We start from the raw sequence: 16,881 nt of genomic DNA, 5'->3' as shown, positions 1-16,881 counted from the left end.
AAGTTTTGCAAACTTGCTGTAAGAACAAAAAAACCATGCTACATTTGGGACTTAACAACCGACTTTTATTGCCAATACAGAGTTTAATTTCACCTTTTTACTTCTCACTAAGAAACTGATGCCCAACCACATGCAGATGATAAAGACATATTAAAGCAGTGATTCGTTTCCCATTACTTTACATTTAAAACCCCTTTTAATTGCATAGTACACATAGCAATAACACTCATAATAGAACACCAACCCTATAATTCTAACATGCAAATTTTGTAAGGAGCCAAAAAACATTGAAGAATTTTTTTTAAGACACTCAGAGGCTAAATAACCTTTTTTTTTTTTTTCACCACAGTGTAAAAACACAGTAGAACGGTGTTATGGTCGTCTATTATTAAATACAGGCATACCCCGCTTTAAGTACACTCACTTTAAGTACACTCGCGAGTAAGTACATATCGCCCAATAGGCAAACGGCAGCTCACGCATGCGCCGGTCATCACATCCTGAACAGCAATACCGGCTCCTGACCTGTACCAAAGCTGTGCGCAAGCGGGGAGACTATAGAGCCTGTTACAAATGCGTTATTTACATCAGTTATGCACGTATATAATGATTGCAGTACAGTACATGCATTGATAAGTGGAAAAAAGGTAGTGCTTCACTTTAAGTACATTTTCGCTTTACATACATGCTCCGGTCCCATTGCGTACGTTAATGCGGGGTATGCCTGTACTCTGATTTCATAAAAAGACTGTGTAAACTTAAAAAAAGTGAAATAATATGGCAGAATAACCTCACTCACAAATCAATGTCACGCCCTTGGGTTCTCTGCAGGTCTGTAAATGTGGAAAGTTTATATAATTCCATATTTGCATTGAAAAGTGAAGATGGCTTTTAACTGAGGAACCCCCTACTGCATTGAACTCCTTTTTATGTTGCCAAAACTTGCAGTCTTCCATCCTGTAGTTAACCCACAACTACATTTTAGTATCAGCCCATACAAAGTTTGTAAGAAAAAAATAAGAGAAACGCTATGAAGCAGGTGGAGAGCTTATAGAAATGGACTTTTCAGAAGCTCTTCATTATGTTTTTATTGGTTTTGAGTACAGATGCCTGCTAAAAAAAAAAAATGAATACTGAGCAGCATCAGTCTTCTTTACTCCTTACCAGAATAAACTAATTAGACCATAGAATTGCTTCTACTCCAAGTAGAAGCTAATCTGCAGCATAGCTAACAGCTGAGGCACACCGCAAGGAGCGTTATAAGTCACAACAACATACTGTTTGTATCTTCTGCTTATTAACAAATACTCCGAAAAGCATATGTGATAAAAACAATCATCCACAAACACTGGAATAAATAGTAAACATTGACCAACAGTTATCTACATTTATTCCACAGCCCATTTGCTAGACCAACAGCTCAAAGTTCCCGAACACCTACTACTGCTTACTATTGTAAAAGGCTGTAACCATAGGACCCTTTCGTTCATATTCGTCTCAGAATATATTTTAATATCCCTTTTGTAAATCATACTATCAAAGTTAATAATGCAGCTTTGGATGCAGTTCTACCAACAGTACATGACCTTTTATACATATTGTAAGTAAAACATTAGTGTCCAGAAGAGAATAGCTATTGGCCATCTTAGCCGTTATTTTCTCAAATGCATCTATTATTTTATTTCTAAAACTTCTGCCTAGATAAAAATTCTGTTGATGTTAACTAGAATACAAATATTTTTCTGAGAACCTGAAACAAAATGGTCCGTATTTCATAAGGGGTGGTTTGTTATACAGATGTAGCCAAAGTTATTGCAGTCCGTGGCACGCTGCAGCAGGACATCCAAGCAGTGAGCCAACGGGAGAAGAGGCCATTGCATTGAATCAGCCACGCACGAGAACAGTGGGACAGGGCTATCGCGCCACACGTTGTAATAACGTATCTGTAAGCCACCTTCCCCCGTGCCAGAAGACACCTTACAGGGCAATTATATAAAGGTGGCATATAGCGTAGTACCGTTTAGTAAATATGGCACTTTTATTTTTGGCATTGCTGGTTTATCAAACTTTCATTCAGATTTTACTACTGTAAAAAATACAGCACCATTGTAATAAACCTTATTTTTCCATTTTCTCAATATAAGGTGTCTACTGGTGTCAGAAACAATCGGCGTATATTCAACGCTATGGCATCAAATGCTGATCGAGCTCCAATATCCCCTATCATAGCTAAGTGAATTACAGCCATTATGTAAGTATGTATACCTTTATTTATACTGTATTGCACCATCCAGATACATAGTGCTTCACAGCAGTAATACACGTGACATAATATTATTATCTCATAGTGGGAATAAGCGCTCCAGACATGACAGTAACAATAGGAAAGGGAGTCCCTGCCCCCAAGAGGTTACAATCTAAGTGGCAATTACAGAGAACTTACAGAGACAGTAGGAGGGTGTTATGGTAAGTGCGTCTCTGCAAGAGGTCAAGGTCAGTGCATCTGAGATGTATAGTATCAGCCAGCGGAGTGACCCATATGCCTCGTTAAAGAAGTGTGTTTTAAGAAAGGTCCTAATGGAGGGTGCCAGTCAGATATTGAGGGAAAGGACATTCCAGAAGTGTGGGGCAGTGAGTGAGAAAGGTTTAAGGCAGGAGAGGGCTTTAAATACAAAAGGAGTAGACAATAGGCATGCTCGAACAGAACACAAAAGTCGGGCAGGTGTACTGTATAACAGAAAACTAGGGCTGAGATGTAAGGAGGGACTGGTGTAAAAAGAACCAGGCGCTTACCTTGAGTTTCAAACAAAAGTGGGCTTACAATGAAGCGGTCAAACCAACTGTGGCTCTCTATTAAATGCTCTGAGCCAGCAATAGAATCCCTTCTGCTTCAACCCCAGAAAAAGGGTTAATCCAGAGCCCTTAAAGAGACATAAAAACAAACAGGCAATGGGGGAGCATGGGATTGAAGAGGCATATAAAATGAGAATAAAATGTTGATAGTAGTCTTAAATGGTTAAGTACGGTGGGGGATGTGTTTAATATGCTAAAATACTTACACGGCCAGGTTAATATTAACCATAAAGAAACCAAACCCCTGCAACTGCTCACACTGGGCCGTGTGAGTACAGAGATATACATATATTTTAATATCCCCTTCCACCATATCAATTTTCATCTACCACTGCTGGGAGAGAAGGAGTTCGTCCTGAGAAAGTTACCAATCATTGTGTTTACTTACACATGGCCGTGTAAGTATTTTAGCATATTAAACTCATCCCCCACCGTACTTAACCATTTAAGACTACTATCAACATTTTATTGTCATTTTATATGCCTCTTCAATCCCATGCTCCCCCATTGCCTGTTTGTTTTTATGTAAGGAGGGACAGCAGTGTACTGCACCGACACACTTTATTCGAGCAAATACCCAGTATGTACCTGGCAGATACCTGGATTGCGCCGCTCCTCACCTCTGACAAGCCCCGTTGCATTTGCCTTCCCAGCCTGGGTTCATGCCTGGCTGACGGGCGGCTGATCTGTTAAATGATAATGATTAGGATTTAATAGGCTGCAATGCTTCGCGTGTCTACCAGATGGCATAAATTCATGAATTGTAATGCAGTATATATATATATATATACTGTGCAGTATTGCAGCCAGCGGGAATAAAATGCTTCAATCCCTGCCTGGAAAATACCTCAATGCACTCGGGCAGAAAACAGTCACAAACCTCAATACACCCGGGTATACCCGAATTCGTGGGACTAGCCGAGCTCGAATAAAGTGTGTCGCCAGTGTATATATCCTTAAAAGTGAGAAGGAGAATTTTGTAAGTGATACTGAGTTTAATTGGAAGCCAGGAGAGTGATTTCAGCAGGAAAGATGCTGAGAGATTTAGGAGAGAGTAAAGTGTTTCTAGCAGCAGTGTTTAGGATAGAATGTAGGGGAGACAGGTGAGAGGCAGAAAGGCCGGACAATAGAAGGTTAAAATAGTCGAGACGGGAGAGAATGAAGGTCTGCGTTAAAGTTTTAGTAGTAGAGGGACAGAGGAAAGGGCGTATCTTTGCAATGTTACAGAGGTAAAAACTACAGGTTTGAACTACATCGTGAATGTGAGGGGGGAGTCAAATGTGACCCCTAAAGGCAGCGTGCTTGTGATACTGGGTGTATGATAGTACTTCCAACAGTTATGTAGAAGGGGGCATTAGGGCCAGGCTCTGGAGGTAGTATGAGAAGCTCCGTCTTTGACATGTTAAGTTTGAGCTGGCGGAAGGCCATCCAGGATGATATAGAGGAGAAACATTCAAAGACTTTGGTCTTTACAGCAAGTGTTTGTAACTACTATAAATGTTTAGAGAGTAGACAGTCAAGTCATTTACATGCCACACAAATGTTCCCCGAGTTTGTTCCAGTCTCTAAAATATATTAATAATACAGTTGTATTGTATGTCTTTATTTATATAGTGCCATTAATGTACATAGAGCTTCACAGTAGTAATACATGTGGTAATCAAATAAATAACAGATAATATAAATAACAGATCATGGGAATAAGTGCTTCAGACATAAAAGTAACATTAAGGAAGAGGAGTCCCTGCTCCGAGGAGCTTACAGTATAATTGGTAGGTAGGGAGAACGTAAAGAGACAGTAGGAGGGAGTTCTAGTAAGTGCATCTGCAGGGGACCAGACTTTATGTATCATGTGTTCAGAATATCCACAGTGCTATTCATATGCTTCTTTAAGCAAGTGTGTCTTAAGGTGGGTCTTAAAGGTGGATAGAGAGGGTACTAGTCGGGTACTGAGGGGAAGGGTATTCCAGAGGTGTGGGGCAGTCAGTGAAAAAGGTTTAAGGCGGGAGAGGGCTTTAGATACAAAGGGGGTAGAAAGAAGACATCCTTGAGAAGAACGCAAAAGTCTGGATGGTGCATAACGAGAAATTAGGGCTGAGATGTAAGGAGGGGCAGAAGAGTGTAAAGCTTTAAAAGTGAGGAGAAGAATGGAGTGTGAGATGCAGGATTTGATCGGAAGCCAGGAGAGGGATTTCATGAGGGGAGATGCTGAGACAGATCTAGGAAAGAGTAGAGTGATTCTGGAAGCAGCGTTTAGGATAGATTGTAGGGGAGACAGGTGAGAGGCAAGAAGGCCGGACAGCAGAAGGTTACAGTAATCAAGACGGAGAGAATGAGGGCCTGAGTCAGAGTTTTAGTAGTCGAGCAACAGAGGAAAGGGCGTATCTTTGTTATAAAGTACTGCAGGAGGTCACCTAAATTAGGGCAATTGAAGTTGTAACACTCGAGAAAATCTGAAGCAACAGATGGCAACTGATCATTATTTCAGTTATGAGGGTCTGACAAGATGGCAACTTGAGAAAAGTTTCCACAGGGGACCAGAGCGTTGATAGTATATATCATTATTTTGCAAGTGTGTCTGGTATATTTTGTGGCTTAGTAAGAGATTCTTATGTGGTGGTTTCAGTGCACCTTTCTTATTAAACTCGTGACTGGAGAACTTTTTTACATACTGTTCTAAGGATCAGAACTCCCCTTCGTTCAGTATCCTATCCAAATAAATTATGATTACATTGTTTTTTACAGTAACTCACTTTATTTTCCTTTTTCTATCTCTTTCTACACCTCATTGGGGAATGGCGTTCATACTATATATCATGTATGTAGTGATCTTCATCCTCCTCTTTACAAAGGAATGGGCCTACAGTATGTTTTTATTCTTTACATATCAAAGTCAAAGATTGTGTTTGCATTTTGTTCATTGTTTTTACAGAAGCCTCAAAGCTATACAAAGTAGGGTAAAGAAGAAGTTACTTGTCTGAATCAACTTACAATATTTCATTTGTTTATTTTCTTTGGGCTTTTCCCCAAAGCGCCTTACATTACCTAATATAAAAGGAAATTAATAGAAATAAATGACACAGTGTCCACAACCATATTAAATTAATAAATATCCAGTTCACCTAATTGAAACATTTTTTTATATAAAGAAATAACCTTTTTAAGATAATTTAGAGGTAGCTCAAGTAACAAACGCAAACTCAAATGTAAATATCCAATTTAGATCCAGGTAGACCTCCTTGATACAGAAGAGAGGCATCCAGACGAGCTGTGGGGAGAAGTGAAAGTATGCGTTATCGTAACAGCCTTAGAACATGTCCCATACAAGAAACCATCAAAATCAGCCCAATGGATCTCTGATTCGACCATCATCATCGCAGAAGAGGGAAGGAAGGCCAAAGCTACTGGGAACAGAGAAGATTTCAGAAGACTGAGTGCAGAATTCAAGAGAGGCTAGAAAGGACAATGTGAACTACTGGAATGAACAGTGCCAGAAGCTGGAGGAAGCGAACAGGAAAGGTCATACGCGAGAACTCTACACAAATGTGAAAAGGGTACGGTCAACATTCAAGGCACAAAGCAATGGCCAGGAATTGCATGACCAACAAACAATAAGCGATCAGTGGAAGGAATACACAGAGAAGTTGTATGAAAGTGAATATCAGAACCATCTGGAGGAGAATGAAACACTGGAACTGGAGCCAGATATAATGGAGGAGGAAGTCATATGGGCAATGAAGCAATTAGTCAACAGAAAAGCCCCAGGAACCGACGGCATACCATCAGAATTGCTCAAGGCCATACCAGCGGCAGCATTAACAGCATTATGTAAACGCATATGGAGCACGTGTGAGTGGCCGAAAGAATGGATAAGAGCAGTATTCATCCCAATTCCGAAGAAGGGTGACACGAAGGATTGTTCGAATTACCGCACCATAGCCTTGATACCACATGCAAGCAAAATCCTTCTGAAGATTATCCAACAACGCTTGAGAACAACTGTTGATAGGGAAATGCCAGATGTGCAAACTGGCTTCAGGAAAGGCAGAGGCACTCGTGATCACATTGCCAACCTTTGATGGATTATGGAAAAAAAACAGGGAGTATCAGAAAGATCTCTACATGTGTTTCATCGATTATTCAAAGGCGTTTGATGTAATTGAGCACAAAAAGCTCTGGATTTGCTTGAAGGAAATGGGCACACCACCACACCTGACCGAACTTATAAGATCACTCTATCAAGATCAAGAAGCTACAGTCCGAACACCATACAGAGACACGGATTGGCTCAAGATCGGAAAGGGCACACACCAAGGATGCATCCTGTCACCAGCAGCTTTCAACATGTACGTAGAAGCGGTCATGCGGCGAGCAGACCTAGACGAGTCCCAGATTTATGTGAAAATAGGCGGCAGAAACATCAACAACCTCCGATACGCCGATGATACTACCCTGCTGGCTATAAACAAGAAGGATTTCGAACATCTGATCATTAAATTCAAAGAAGAAAGTGAGAAGGTTAGATTGCGCCTGAACATTAAGAAGACAAAGATCATGACCACATCAAAAAATGCAAACGTTAATATAAAGATTAATAATGAGGAAATTGAAGTGGTTAAAGATTTCATCTTCCTTGCCTCCAAAATTGATCGCAATGGCGACTGCACCCCTGAGATTAAGAGATGGTTGGCACTTTGAAGAAATGTGATGATCAGTATGAACAACATCTGGAAGAGTAAAGACATCAGTTAGCAACTAGATTGGTCAGTGCGATCGTTTTCCCAAGCTCTCCTACTTTGGTCACATCATGCGAATCAAGTCACTTGGGAAGGATGTCATGCTTGGAATGACTGGTGGTAAAAGAGGAAGAGGCCGCCCAAGAACTCAATGGCTAGATGCCATTAAGAAAGATACTGGACTGAATATAGAAGCATTGAAAGAAGCTGTGAGAGATCGGAAGACATGGAGCACACTTATCCATAGAGTGGCCAAGAGTTGTACTCGACAGAACGGATAGAGCGAGAGAGAGAGAGAGAGAGAGAGAGATCCAATAATTTTGATGGTGTGAATAGACGTTTGAGGAATAACTAAACACCTTTTATTACTGCTGCCGAGCAGATAAAATGGTACATATTTGTGAATGAGCAATGACAAATAAATTGGAGAATTAAGTTGATAACATCTAATGTATCTATCAAAACACAGCGTACAGAATACATGTTGTTACCGTATATTTGCAGTATACTAGCTTCCCAGTAGGCAGGTATTGTTCTAAAATGCTCTCCAAACCCCTGTGGTAGAGAATGGGTTAAAGAACACAGAGAATCAAAAGTCGCTAATCTGTTGGCTCCTCCAATACCTCTGTGTTCAAAAGGACTTGGCCCGAAAATGTGCCAGTTCTATCCTGGACAAAGACATAATGTCTCAGTCTCCGTTTTTGTTATACTTTAGTAATCATTGACTACAAGTGTTATTATGTAGGTAATCTAAATGACTGGTTTTCATCACACGTCATACAGTCGATAAGGGTGTCTCACCTGTGCGCCAGAAAAAAAAAATAAACAGAAGATAACGTGCCATTATGATTGTGCAAACAAAAATAAATAAACCAGACGGAATTTATGGTGGGTAAATAGAGATATAGCTAGCTATCTTAAAAACTGAAATATGCTTCTTCTGCGAGGCTGTTCTACAGAAAAGCAGAACATGCCTTTCAAAATAATAACACTAATATTATTTTTATATAGATCTGACAATGCACATATGTGGTACATACATTTGTGCATGTACTGTGAGTCACTGCTTCAAATACTTACTGTAATTTTGGTACCTAGATCACAGGGAGGTTAAAGAAATGGTCCAAGGTCACAAGGAGAGCTGACACTTGTAATCAGATTGAGTTCTTCACCCTTTCCAAATGCAATGCTTTTTACCATTAAGCTACAGTAATTATTCAATGATTATATTGGAAAGAGTCCACTTGGTCCCATAGATGAGAGACAACACACTCAATTTAGAAAGCAAATAAGGAGACATCTTTACTATCCAATTTGGAGGAGAAGGGGTTACTAAACGGTTCACTATGTGACTATTGATAGACATCCTGGTTCAATACCAAGTGGAGCTTAGTGTAACCTTGGACAAGTCACTTGATCTCCATGTCCTGTACCTCAGGAGCAGTAAATCTTTCCATACAGAGGTATATTGTACTGGGAATTATGCTGCATCAGTGCTGTGTTAAGTATAGTTTTCACTAGTTAACACGTTATAAATTTGCACTGCATGTTCTTATACATTGCTCTAAAACAAAACAATAATGGTTTGGTATCTTTTTCCATGTCTTAAAATTGCTAATATGCAACCAGCTATAATAATAATAATAATAATAATAATAATATATTGTTATTGTTTTGCAAATGTATGAGGTGCTGTGTATACTTAGTACAACAAATTACGATATAGAACTTGAAGCTTTGTGTGCAAAAGGCCATTTATTGGTTTGACACTTGAGCCAGGAGTCATCAAATTGTGATGCCGGCTACCAGGCCCGATCGAGCTTGAATGGCAGTTACCACCAGATCAGCCACATACCCCATATTGTGCTTTGATGACACCCGTCCGTTGTCTGAAACTGGAGTCTAACATTTCAGACAACAGGGCCATATAACCAGAAGACACTATTCTTATCATTGTGCCCAATGTTTTCAAGTGAAATTGCAGAAAGGAAGTTGAGTAATTTTATATAAGGTTCAATAACACCCTTTGGAGACTGACTATACACTTTTTTTTAACCCAGGCAGTGCTGAAAAGCTGTGTAATATAGTAAGCATAAGCTTATAGGGCTCCATGTTAAAATGGATAAGCAGCAAAGAGTGACGCACTGTGCTCATTTGCTTGTCATTACCCAGAATCCATGGCTGCAGTGGAAGCACTGTTTGCTGAGCGATAATAGCGACCAACAGGCGTTCAGACCTGTCTGAGACATGCAAATGCACCACAAGTGATATTTTTATTTACCAAGCTATAAGGGGAAACAATAACTACTGTAAGTACTTAAGTACTGCAATATAGTCTTACGACTAACGTGGTGATTTATTAACATTAAGAAAGTGTTATAATAGAAGTTCGTATTGATGCACCGCATCGTTGCTCAGTTTACTGTAAGAAAGGGTGTCCGACATTTGAGGCAAATTGTGAGCCATCCCATTAACTCATCTATTTGCCACGCCACAAATCAAAAGCTGACGCACATGGCTCAAAACTAGGCGCAAAGACCTTGATACACATAATAGGAAATTGATGCATATGCATACGTTTTGCTCTGAATTTATCTGGATACATTACCCCTTTGGAATTATTATAAACATGCATCAGCCCAGCATCAGTGTATAGAAAATGGACAGTAGAAGCTTGCCCAGCTTGTATTAGATATGGACTGTAGTGGACAATCTCTGGGGATAATTCACTGTACTAATATAGCTAATGTCAAATGGGAATTCCATCCAAATCTCCATAAGGATAACATGTACAGTACTCAGTTTATTTTAAGAACTGCAAAACGACCATTTATTATATGTGGTTCTGCCTCTGTATATACTTTTCATTAAAGGAAATCCATCATTTGCATTCCTTACTTTTTTTTTTTTTTTTTAACTTTTTCAAGCCTTGCCAGACTAGTACTAAGTTAATATACTGCAAGACAGCCGTACAAGAGGCAGCTTTGAATCCTGGCAAAGTTTCCCCAGGTGTCATCACATAATCATATACTGAGAACATTCCAGTTAGGATACGACCACTGGAGAGAAAAAAATGAATGCTACATTTCAAATAGTCTCATTTTTGGAAGCCAACACATGTTCTAATGCAGTTCATATTTCAATTGTTAATTATTGCCAGTGTTAACCTGCATGATGAAACCAACAGTTTCAGCTCCTGGTTGATATCTTAAATGTGACATGCTTGGATTGACGGTGCATTTTCTCTGTTACAGGTCTCTGCTTCACTGCATACATTGTAAGAACAAATAATTGGAGAAACTAACCCTACAGACCTACAATATCCAGTCAACGACACACTTGAGAGGCTCAGAACAGCAGAAGTCTGTATGGTTATCTTGTCAGCTGGCCAAACATTTTTTTTGTACCTAATTTTCTACGTTTCAAAATAATGGTTCAAAAGGGAAAATAATATATTGCTATGCTGCACGATGTATGTGCCAAGGAAAATGTGTTTTGCCTCGAAATGCATTCAGAGATTGGCAATAAAATATTCTTGTTGGCAGGTGGAAATAGAAATGCAGCAAAGCCCAGAACTTGAAACACCTTTGCTGAGAGCCACATTGTTCACAAGGTCGTTTTTTTCTTTTTAATAAGATCTGTGATAGTCGCTACGCACTTTAGCAAGAAAAACAGGAGATGCTTAGGAACCATGTAACTACACTATTGGGCCTATTCCTGAAAGTGTGAGAAGCTCAATGCAAAATCATCTTAAAACAACAAACAATCTGGCGCAATTAAAATTAGGAGTTTTGGCATATCCAGTAAAAAGGATCAATTCAGTATGATTGTTATGTTATTTTATAAGCTCTTTTCACATTAGCAATGTCCTGTTAGGTGCTTGGTTAGGGGAGGGAGAGAGTGAGTGTGCATTATGAATTTTATTACAAATACTCTCTTTCTCTCTCCATCTCCCATTAATGTTGATTGTTTTTTAGTCTTAATAAATAGCATATGAATACTTAATTTGATCCTCATTTGCATAACATACGGAGCTGATACGCCAAAACAAAATCACTATAAACATTTTTATTTTTTTTGCAAATGAAAGAACGGTTTAATAAATGTGTCAAGACATGTTTCTTTGCAACATTGCCCAATTTTTGGGCACGGAAACACTATTTTCACACTTTTAATAAATTGGCCCCAATTGGCTTGTATTTACTATACATATTTTTCTGAGATGCATAGACAAGTAACGTGAATCCACAAATCAGACCTTTGCATTTAGCTAACTAAGGGGGGTAATTCTATATCCACAAAGTCACTGTTCTGAAAGGTTTGGGCTGAAAATCCCCTTTGATGTCACTGGGAATTTGTGGTCGAAAACGACCCAAACAGCTGCTTATGTGAATATAAAATAAGGTCCTAAAAGAGAGAAGTTAAATATGGAGAAGAATAGTAGGAACTATTATATGTGAATATTATATATTCATTTAATAACTACTTTTATTTAGCGCTTACTATTGCTCTTTATCGCTACCCCCCATGTAGCTAGATAAAAATCAACGATAAGGAATGTAAATAATCTTGATAAATGGACATCATGCCATGAATGTAATGCCTTTTTAATTGCAAAATGTCCAACTGTTGAGCTTCATGCAGAGCCTCCAAAGAGGCCATACAATGTCGGCAGAACTAGGTTAGCAAAGAGGTACTTGTTAGTTTTCACCCATGGAACCAAAAGGCCAAGACATTATCTTAATTGTTACTGTGTGTTCTAACTTGAAATAAAAATGTTCATGGATAGACTGTATGAGCTTTTACTCCAGTTAGATGCAATTGCTCCAGTTATACGCTGGCCTTTTTGTTTACGCTAAAAATGATGTAATCTGGTGATATTTTTGTGCCATTGCCAAACTGGAGTAAAACTTAAAAATGAAATGGTAGGCAGGACTGCTGCTTTAAACAGGAGGGAACCCAGAGGTTTGTTGGAGCTGCAGTAGAGATTTTTAATTCTAGCTCCCGAGATAAATACAGGTGAATATTCCCGCTTCACTTCACAGTTTCTGAAGGGATTTTATAGGGCCGTACAATATGAAGCCGTAACGGATGACATTGGGACTTCCTATTGACCCGCGTGATGTGGGAGATGTGAGCGACTATTTTGTTTCTCTGGAGCAGTGGTTTTCAACCGGGCTTCTGCGAGCACCCCTCAGAGGTTCCGCAGCCACCTGGGGGGAGGGGTGGTGAGAAAACACTCCCATGTTGTCCCAGGCCCGGCGGAATCCCTGCATAGCAATGACCCGGCTGCTCCCGAGCTCAGCAGCAGCAGCAACAGCAGCCGCACGCACGATCACTGCTATTCTTCATCTCCCTGCCTGTTCCTGTCGGTGCTGCTGACAAGAGGGAGAGAGGATTTTTAGAGGGCAGGCACTCGCTCTCGCAGGGAGGAGATGGGGGGGGGGGATTGTGTGTGTATAAATGGGAGAGTGTCAGTGTGTGTTTAAGTGGGAGTGGGTGTGTGTTTATAAGTGGGAGAGTGTGTGTGTGGGAGGGGTTGAGAAAGAGTGTGTGTGTGGGGGGGGGAGAGAGAGTGTGAGTGTGTGTGTTGGGGGGGAGAGAGAGAGTGTGTGTGGGGCGGGGGGAGGGGGAGAGAGTGTGTGTGTCTGTCCTGCATTCAGTTTTTCCCCGATAAAGATGAAAAAGGTTAATCTGAGAGCTTTAAATATTTGTATATGCTGTAGCATCTATGCCAGCTTGTTTCAAGAAATACTTTTTAGACCTGCCTTGGGTTTCTCAATACCATCGCAATGCTCCCTGAGACATGTAGTTCTCGTTTTGTATAGTAAAATTAGAATAACAAGTCTCTTGATGCATTGAAACAAGTGTTACACATGACTGTTGTTGAGCCGACTAAGTTTGCAGGAATACAGAAATCAGAGGTGTAGAAAGAACCATGCTTACAATTTGCCAACATTTTGATAGTTTGAAGGGCTTTCATCTAGACAGCATGATACAGATCACACACAGTGCAGATACATCCGTATCAATGGAGAATATGACTTTTCCTTTAGGTGTGTCACTGGTTCATCCTCATATTAAACAGCAATGGTAAGCATTGTGGGAGTAGCATCAACAAATATTTGAAATTGACTCTCATGAACAGTTTCAGTGGAACATAAGTCAGCATATTCCACGTATACAATGATGCAACTTTTACAAGATAATCAAAAAGGCATAAAAGGGTTTCTCGTTAGTGAGTTTGTTTAGCACAGGCTTGGAAATAATCACTTGAGTTAAAAATCTAGGACAGGACTAAACTTCCCTTAGTGACGCAGACACATTTGGCATATACAGTACAATGTAAAATGTTAAGCATTAATGTTAACATTGAGTAATAATGGGGGGGGAGAGGGGAAATCTAGCAGTTCTTGTGAGACTTACTGTATAACCATTTTGCAGCATATGGGACCTCTGTAGATCAATGCGTTACAGGCACCTCGGACAGGAAAGTAATAACGTTGACTGCTTTTACCTATTCTGCACTATCTATTTTGGTGGTGAACGGTGGACCTTGCACATTGGAGATCTACTGTTTTTCAACTGACCTCTATTTTCTTGCGTTTCTGAGATTCTGAAATGTCACATGAGGCATTATAAACCTACAGCACTGAAGGAGTTCTCTAATGTAAGAAAAATGACCCCTCTTAGAGGTAATTTGAAGATTAACCATGGAATAATAGTTACTGTAATAATAGCACTTAAAACCTGTCTATGCTAGAGAGTAGACCTCCATATGACCTTAGGACAGCCATTAAAAATGCATACAATGAATTGCACAAGAGAACAGTAAACATTTGACATTTATAAATACAGTTGATATGTAAAATGAAAGAACATAATTCTTGCATAAAATGTGCAGCATATTACATTTTCATTTGTGCCTATGGAACTTTCTACCAAATTGGGCAGCACCCATTGTAAATAAAGCGCTGTGCTTAATTATTAATACTGTTAAATATCTTAAGTAAATATACTTGCTCCACCAATGTGGTTTGACTTCTAAAAGAGATGGTTTAAGTTTTGTTTTTAATTCTGTGCTGACAACACATGGGATAAACTGAAGATGTCCATTACATGGGGCACAATGACTATTTCGTAATAAAACACAACATGATTAATGTACAGGGAGATTTATTGGTTGGAGGTTTTGTATTTAAATATAGGCTTGATCTGAAAATCTTCTATCATTCATTAACATGAAACCGTGGAAGGAGATTTATACATATATACACACACACACACACACACACACACACACACACACACACACACACACACACACACACACACACACACACACACACACACACACACACACACACACACAAATAGAGAGGTAATGCAAATGCATATATACAATACAGCAATACATTTAATAATGCTGGGAAACTTATAGGAATATGAAGTATATCATGTCATGGAATGATACATGGAATCCTTTTTTAAAAAAAAGTATTTTCCGCTGATTATTTTTTTACGAATGGTAAAGAAACACACGCACAAGAACTAGACTCTCACAAACCTCACAATGCTGGTAGGTATATAAGATAAGGCTATAGTATAATAGGTAAATAGATAGCAGTTATTTCCACAATGAAAATAAGAGTGCTGGAAGCTAGCCGTCTTATTCAGGTTTATTTAGGTTTTTTTTACATTTTCCAACTGTTAGCAAAAAGATCCAATTCCTCTTTTTACTTTTATTTTGTGTTCAACATTTTAGTTGGAGAGCCTTGCAGTCGGTTATCACATTGTTGCTCCTGGTACAGGAGATTGGATATTTTTTTCATTTGTGAAGATCATCTATAACAATCTTACTAGGGCAATCTTACTGGGGTGTTAGTACACTGCACTTATATTTATGTTCCACTTGTAGTAACAATGGAGGGAGAGGAAAGAGGTGGTATGATAACTAGTTGTTGGTCCAATAAAAGTTATGTTACAAGCTTTTGAACCTCTCAGCGTCCCTCAACTACTTGTAGGTCCAATAAAAGGTATCATACCACCTACTCCCTCTCCCTCCTTTGTTACTACATGGAAGAAAGGACCAACACGGCTACTCACCCTTCTTTGCTTGTTCCACTAGTGTAAATTTGGTAAATTAAAAGCACACACATAATACCTATAAATTATGTGGGATTGCTAACAAAATGAAGCATCAATATTTCTCATAAATTGCTTTGCAAAACCTGGATTGGCTCATGCTTGACAGGTCCATGCAAATATTCTGACCTAGACTCGCTATAAATGACATTACTGAAATTCCCCCAGAATCAATTCTACGGTCACAGTGGTAATCAGCAAACCTTTTGTGGGAGATATTTCGCAGAAAGTCACAAAGTAAATAATGTTCCCTGTCTCACATCTGCATAATATCACCAATTGATTGAAGTTCAGCAGCAGAACATGTCAATCCATGCCTGCTTTTATTTGTAAAAAAAATGTTTTGGCAAAGAGCCAAAGATAGCGTTGCACCACGAGCAAGAACAGATGAAGAGGGTGTAGTAAAAATAAAAAAAACGATTTATTAGCAATATTTTTTATTACAAACCTCAAGCCCTGGTGTATCCCCTTGAAAGGATACTTTTTTGTCTACTGCTTTTATTTGTGACCCCTTTCTCGAACGCATCAGTGGATTTTTCAACTTTACTTACGTTGAGGATATATATATACTTACGTTGAGGATATACGTTGAGGATATATAGGACTGGATCAAAACCTCTCGCTGAACGAAATTCACTTTGCAGGAAAGATGTAATTTTCTTAACAGCTGTACTGAAATTTAGAATGATGTTTTGTACAATGATTTATTATATATACATATTGAATAATGTGATGACATCTGTATTAGAACAGTTGTTAACAGGAATTAGAACTTTGGTTAATTTCGTTAATTAATCTACTCGGTAACATGTACATATTTTAAAATGTGTTAAATAAAAATGATAACTTAAGTGGAAAAAGGAACAAAAAGTTATTTTTCTGTATACTAAAATGTTAGAAAATGTGCTCTGGAAATAGATCTATATATATATTTTTGCAATCAGTTTATTTCATACAACAGATTATGTTTAGATTTAAAATCTGTATTGCAGTTTTGAAGTTATGAACCGCAGAAACTATTTAGCCAAATGCTGGTATTACATAAAATGATTCCTTCTGTTTTGTGCCACAAATAAAAAGCATCAGAATTTAAAATGGAAGTTTGACCTGGTATTGTCTTTATTGTAGCTCTTGTGCTGGGAAAAAG

At 38.9% G+C, this 16,881-nt stretch overlaps 1 protein-coding gene across 7 annotated transcripts in view; it reads left to right on the top strand.

Annotated features, from left to right (window-relative positions):
• Positions 1–13,141, top strand: part of COBL (cordon-bleu WH2 repeat protein) — a 431,588-nt gene extending 418,447 nt beyond the window's left edge. For 3 of the 7 annotated variants that reach the window (XM_075586505.1, XM_075586504.1, XM_075586499.1), the window contains 2 exons: positions 2,145–2,251; positions 10,844–13,140. In XM_075586505.1, coding sequence (XP_075442620.1) covers positions 2,145–2,237 — 93 coding nt within the window. In that variant the 3' untranslated portion in view covers positions 2,238–2,251; positions 10,844–13,140. Of the gene's footprint in view, positions 1–2,144; positions 2,256–10,843 lie in introns of all 7 variants that reach the window. The other 4 variants (XM_075586506.1, XM_075586500.1, XM_075586502.1 and 1 more) reach the window with 4 other exon arrangements.
• The last annotated feature ends 3,740 nt before the right edge of the window (positions 13,142–16,881 follow it).

This window comes from Ascaphus truei, chromosome 2, assembly GCF_040206685.1.
Source record: "Ascaphus truei isolate aAscTru1 chromosome 2, aAscTru1.hap1, whole genome shotgun sequence".
Classification (NCBI taxonomy): domain Eukaryota; kingdom Metazoa; phylum Chordata; class Amphibia; order Anura; family Ascaphidae; genus Ascaphus; species Ascaphus truei.
Note: the sequence above shows the minus strand (reverse complement) of the source record. Positions and strands in the feature narration are given on the sequence as shown.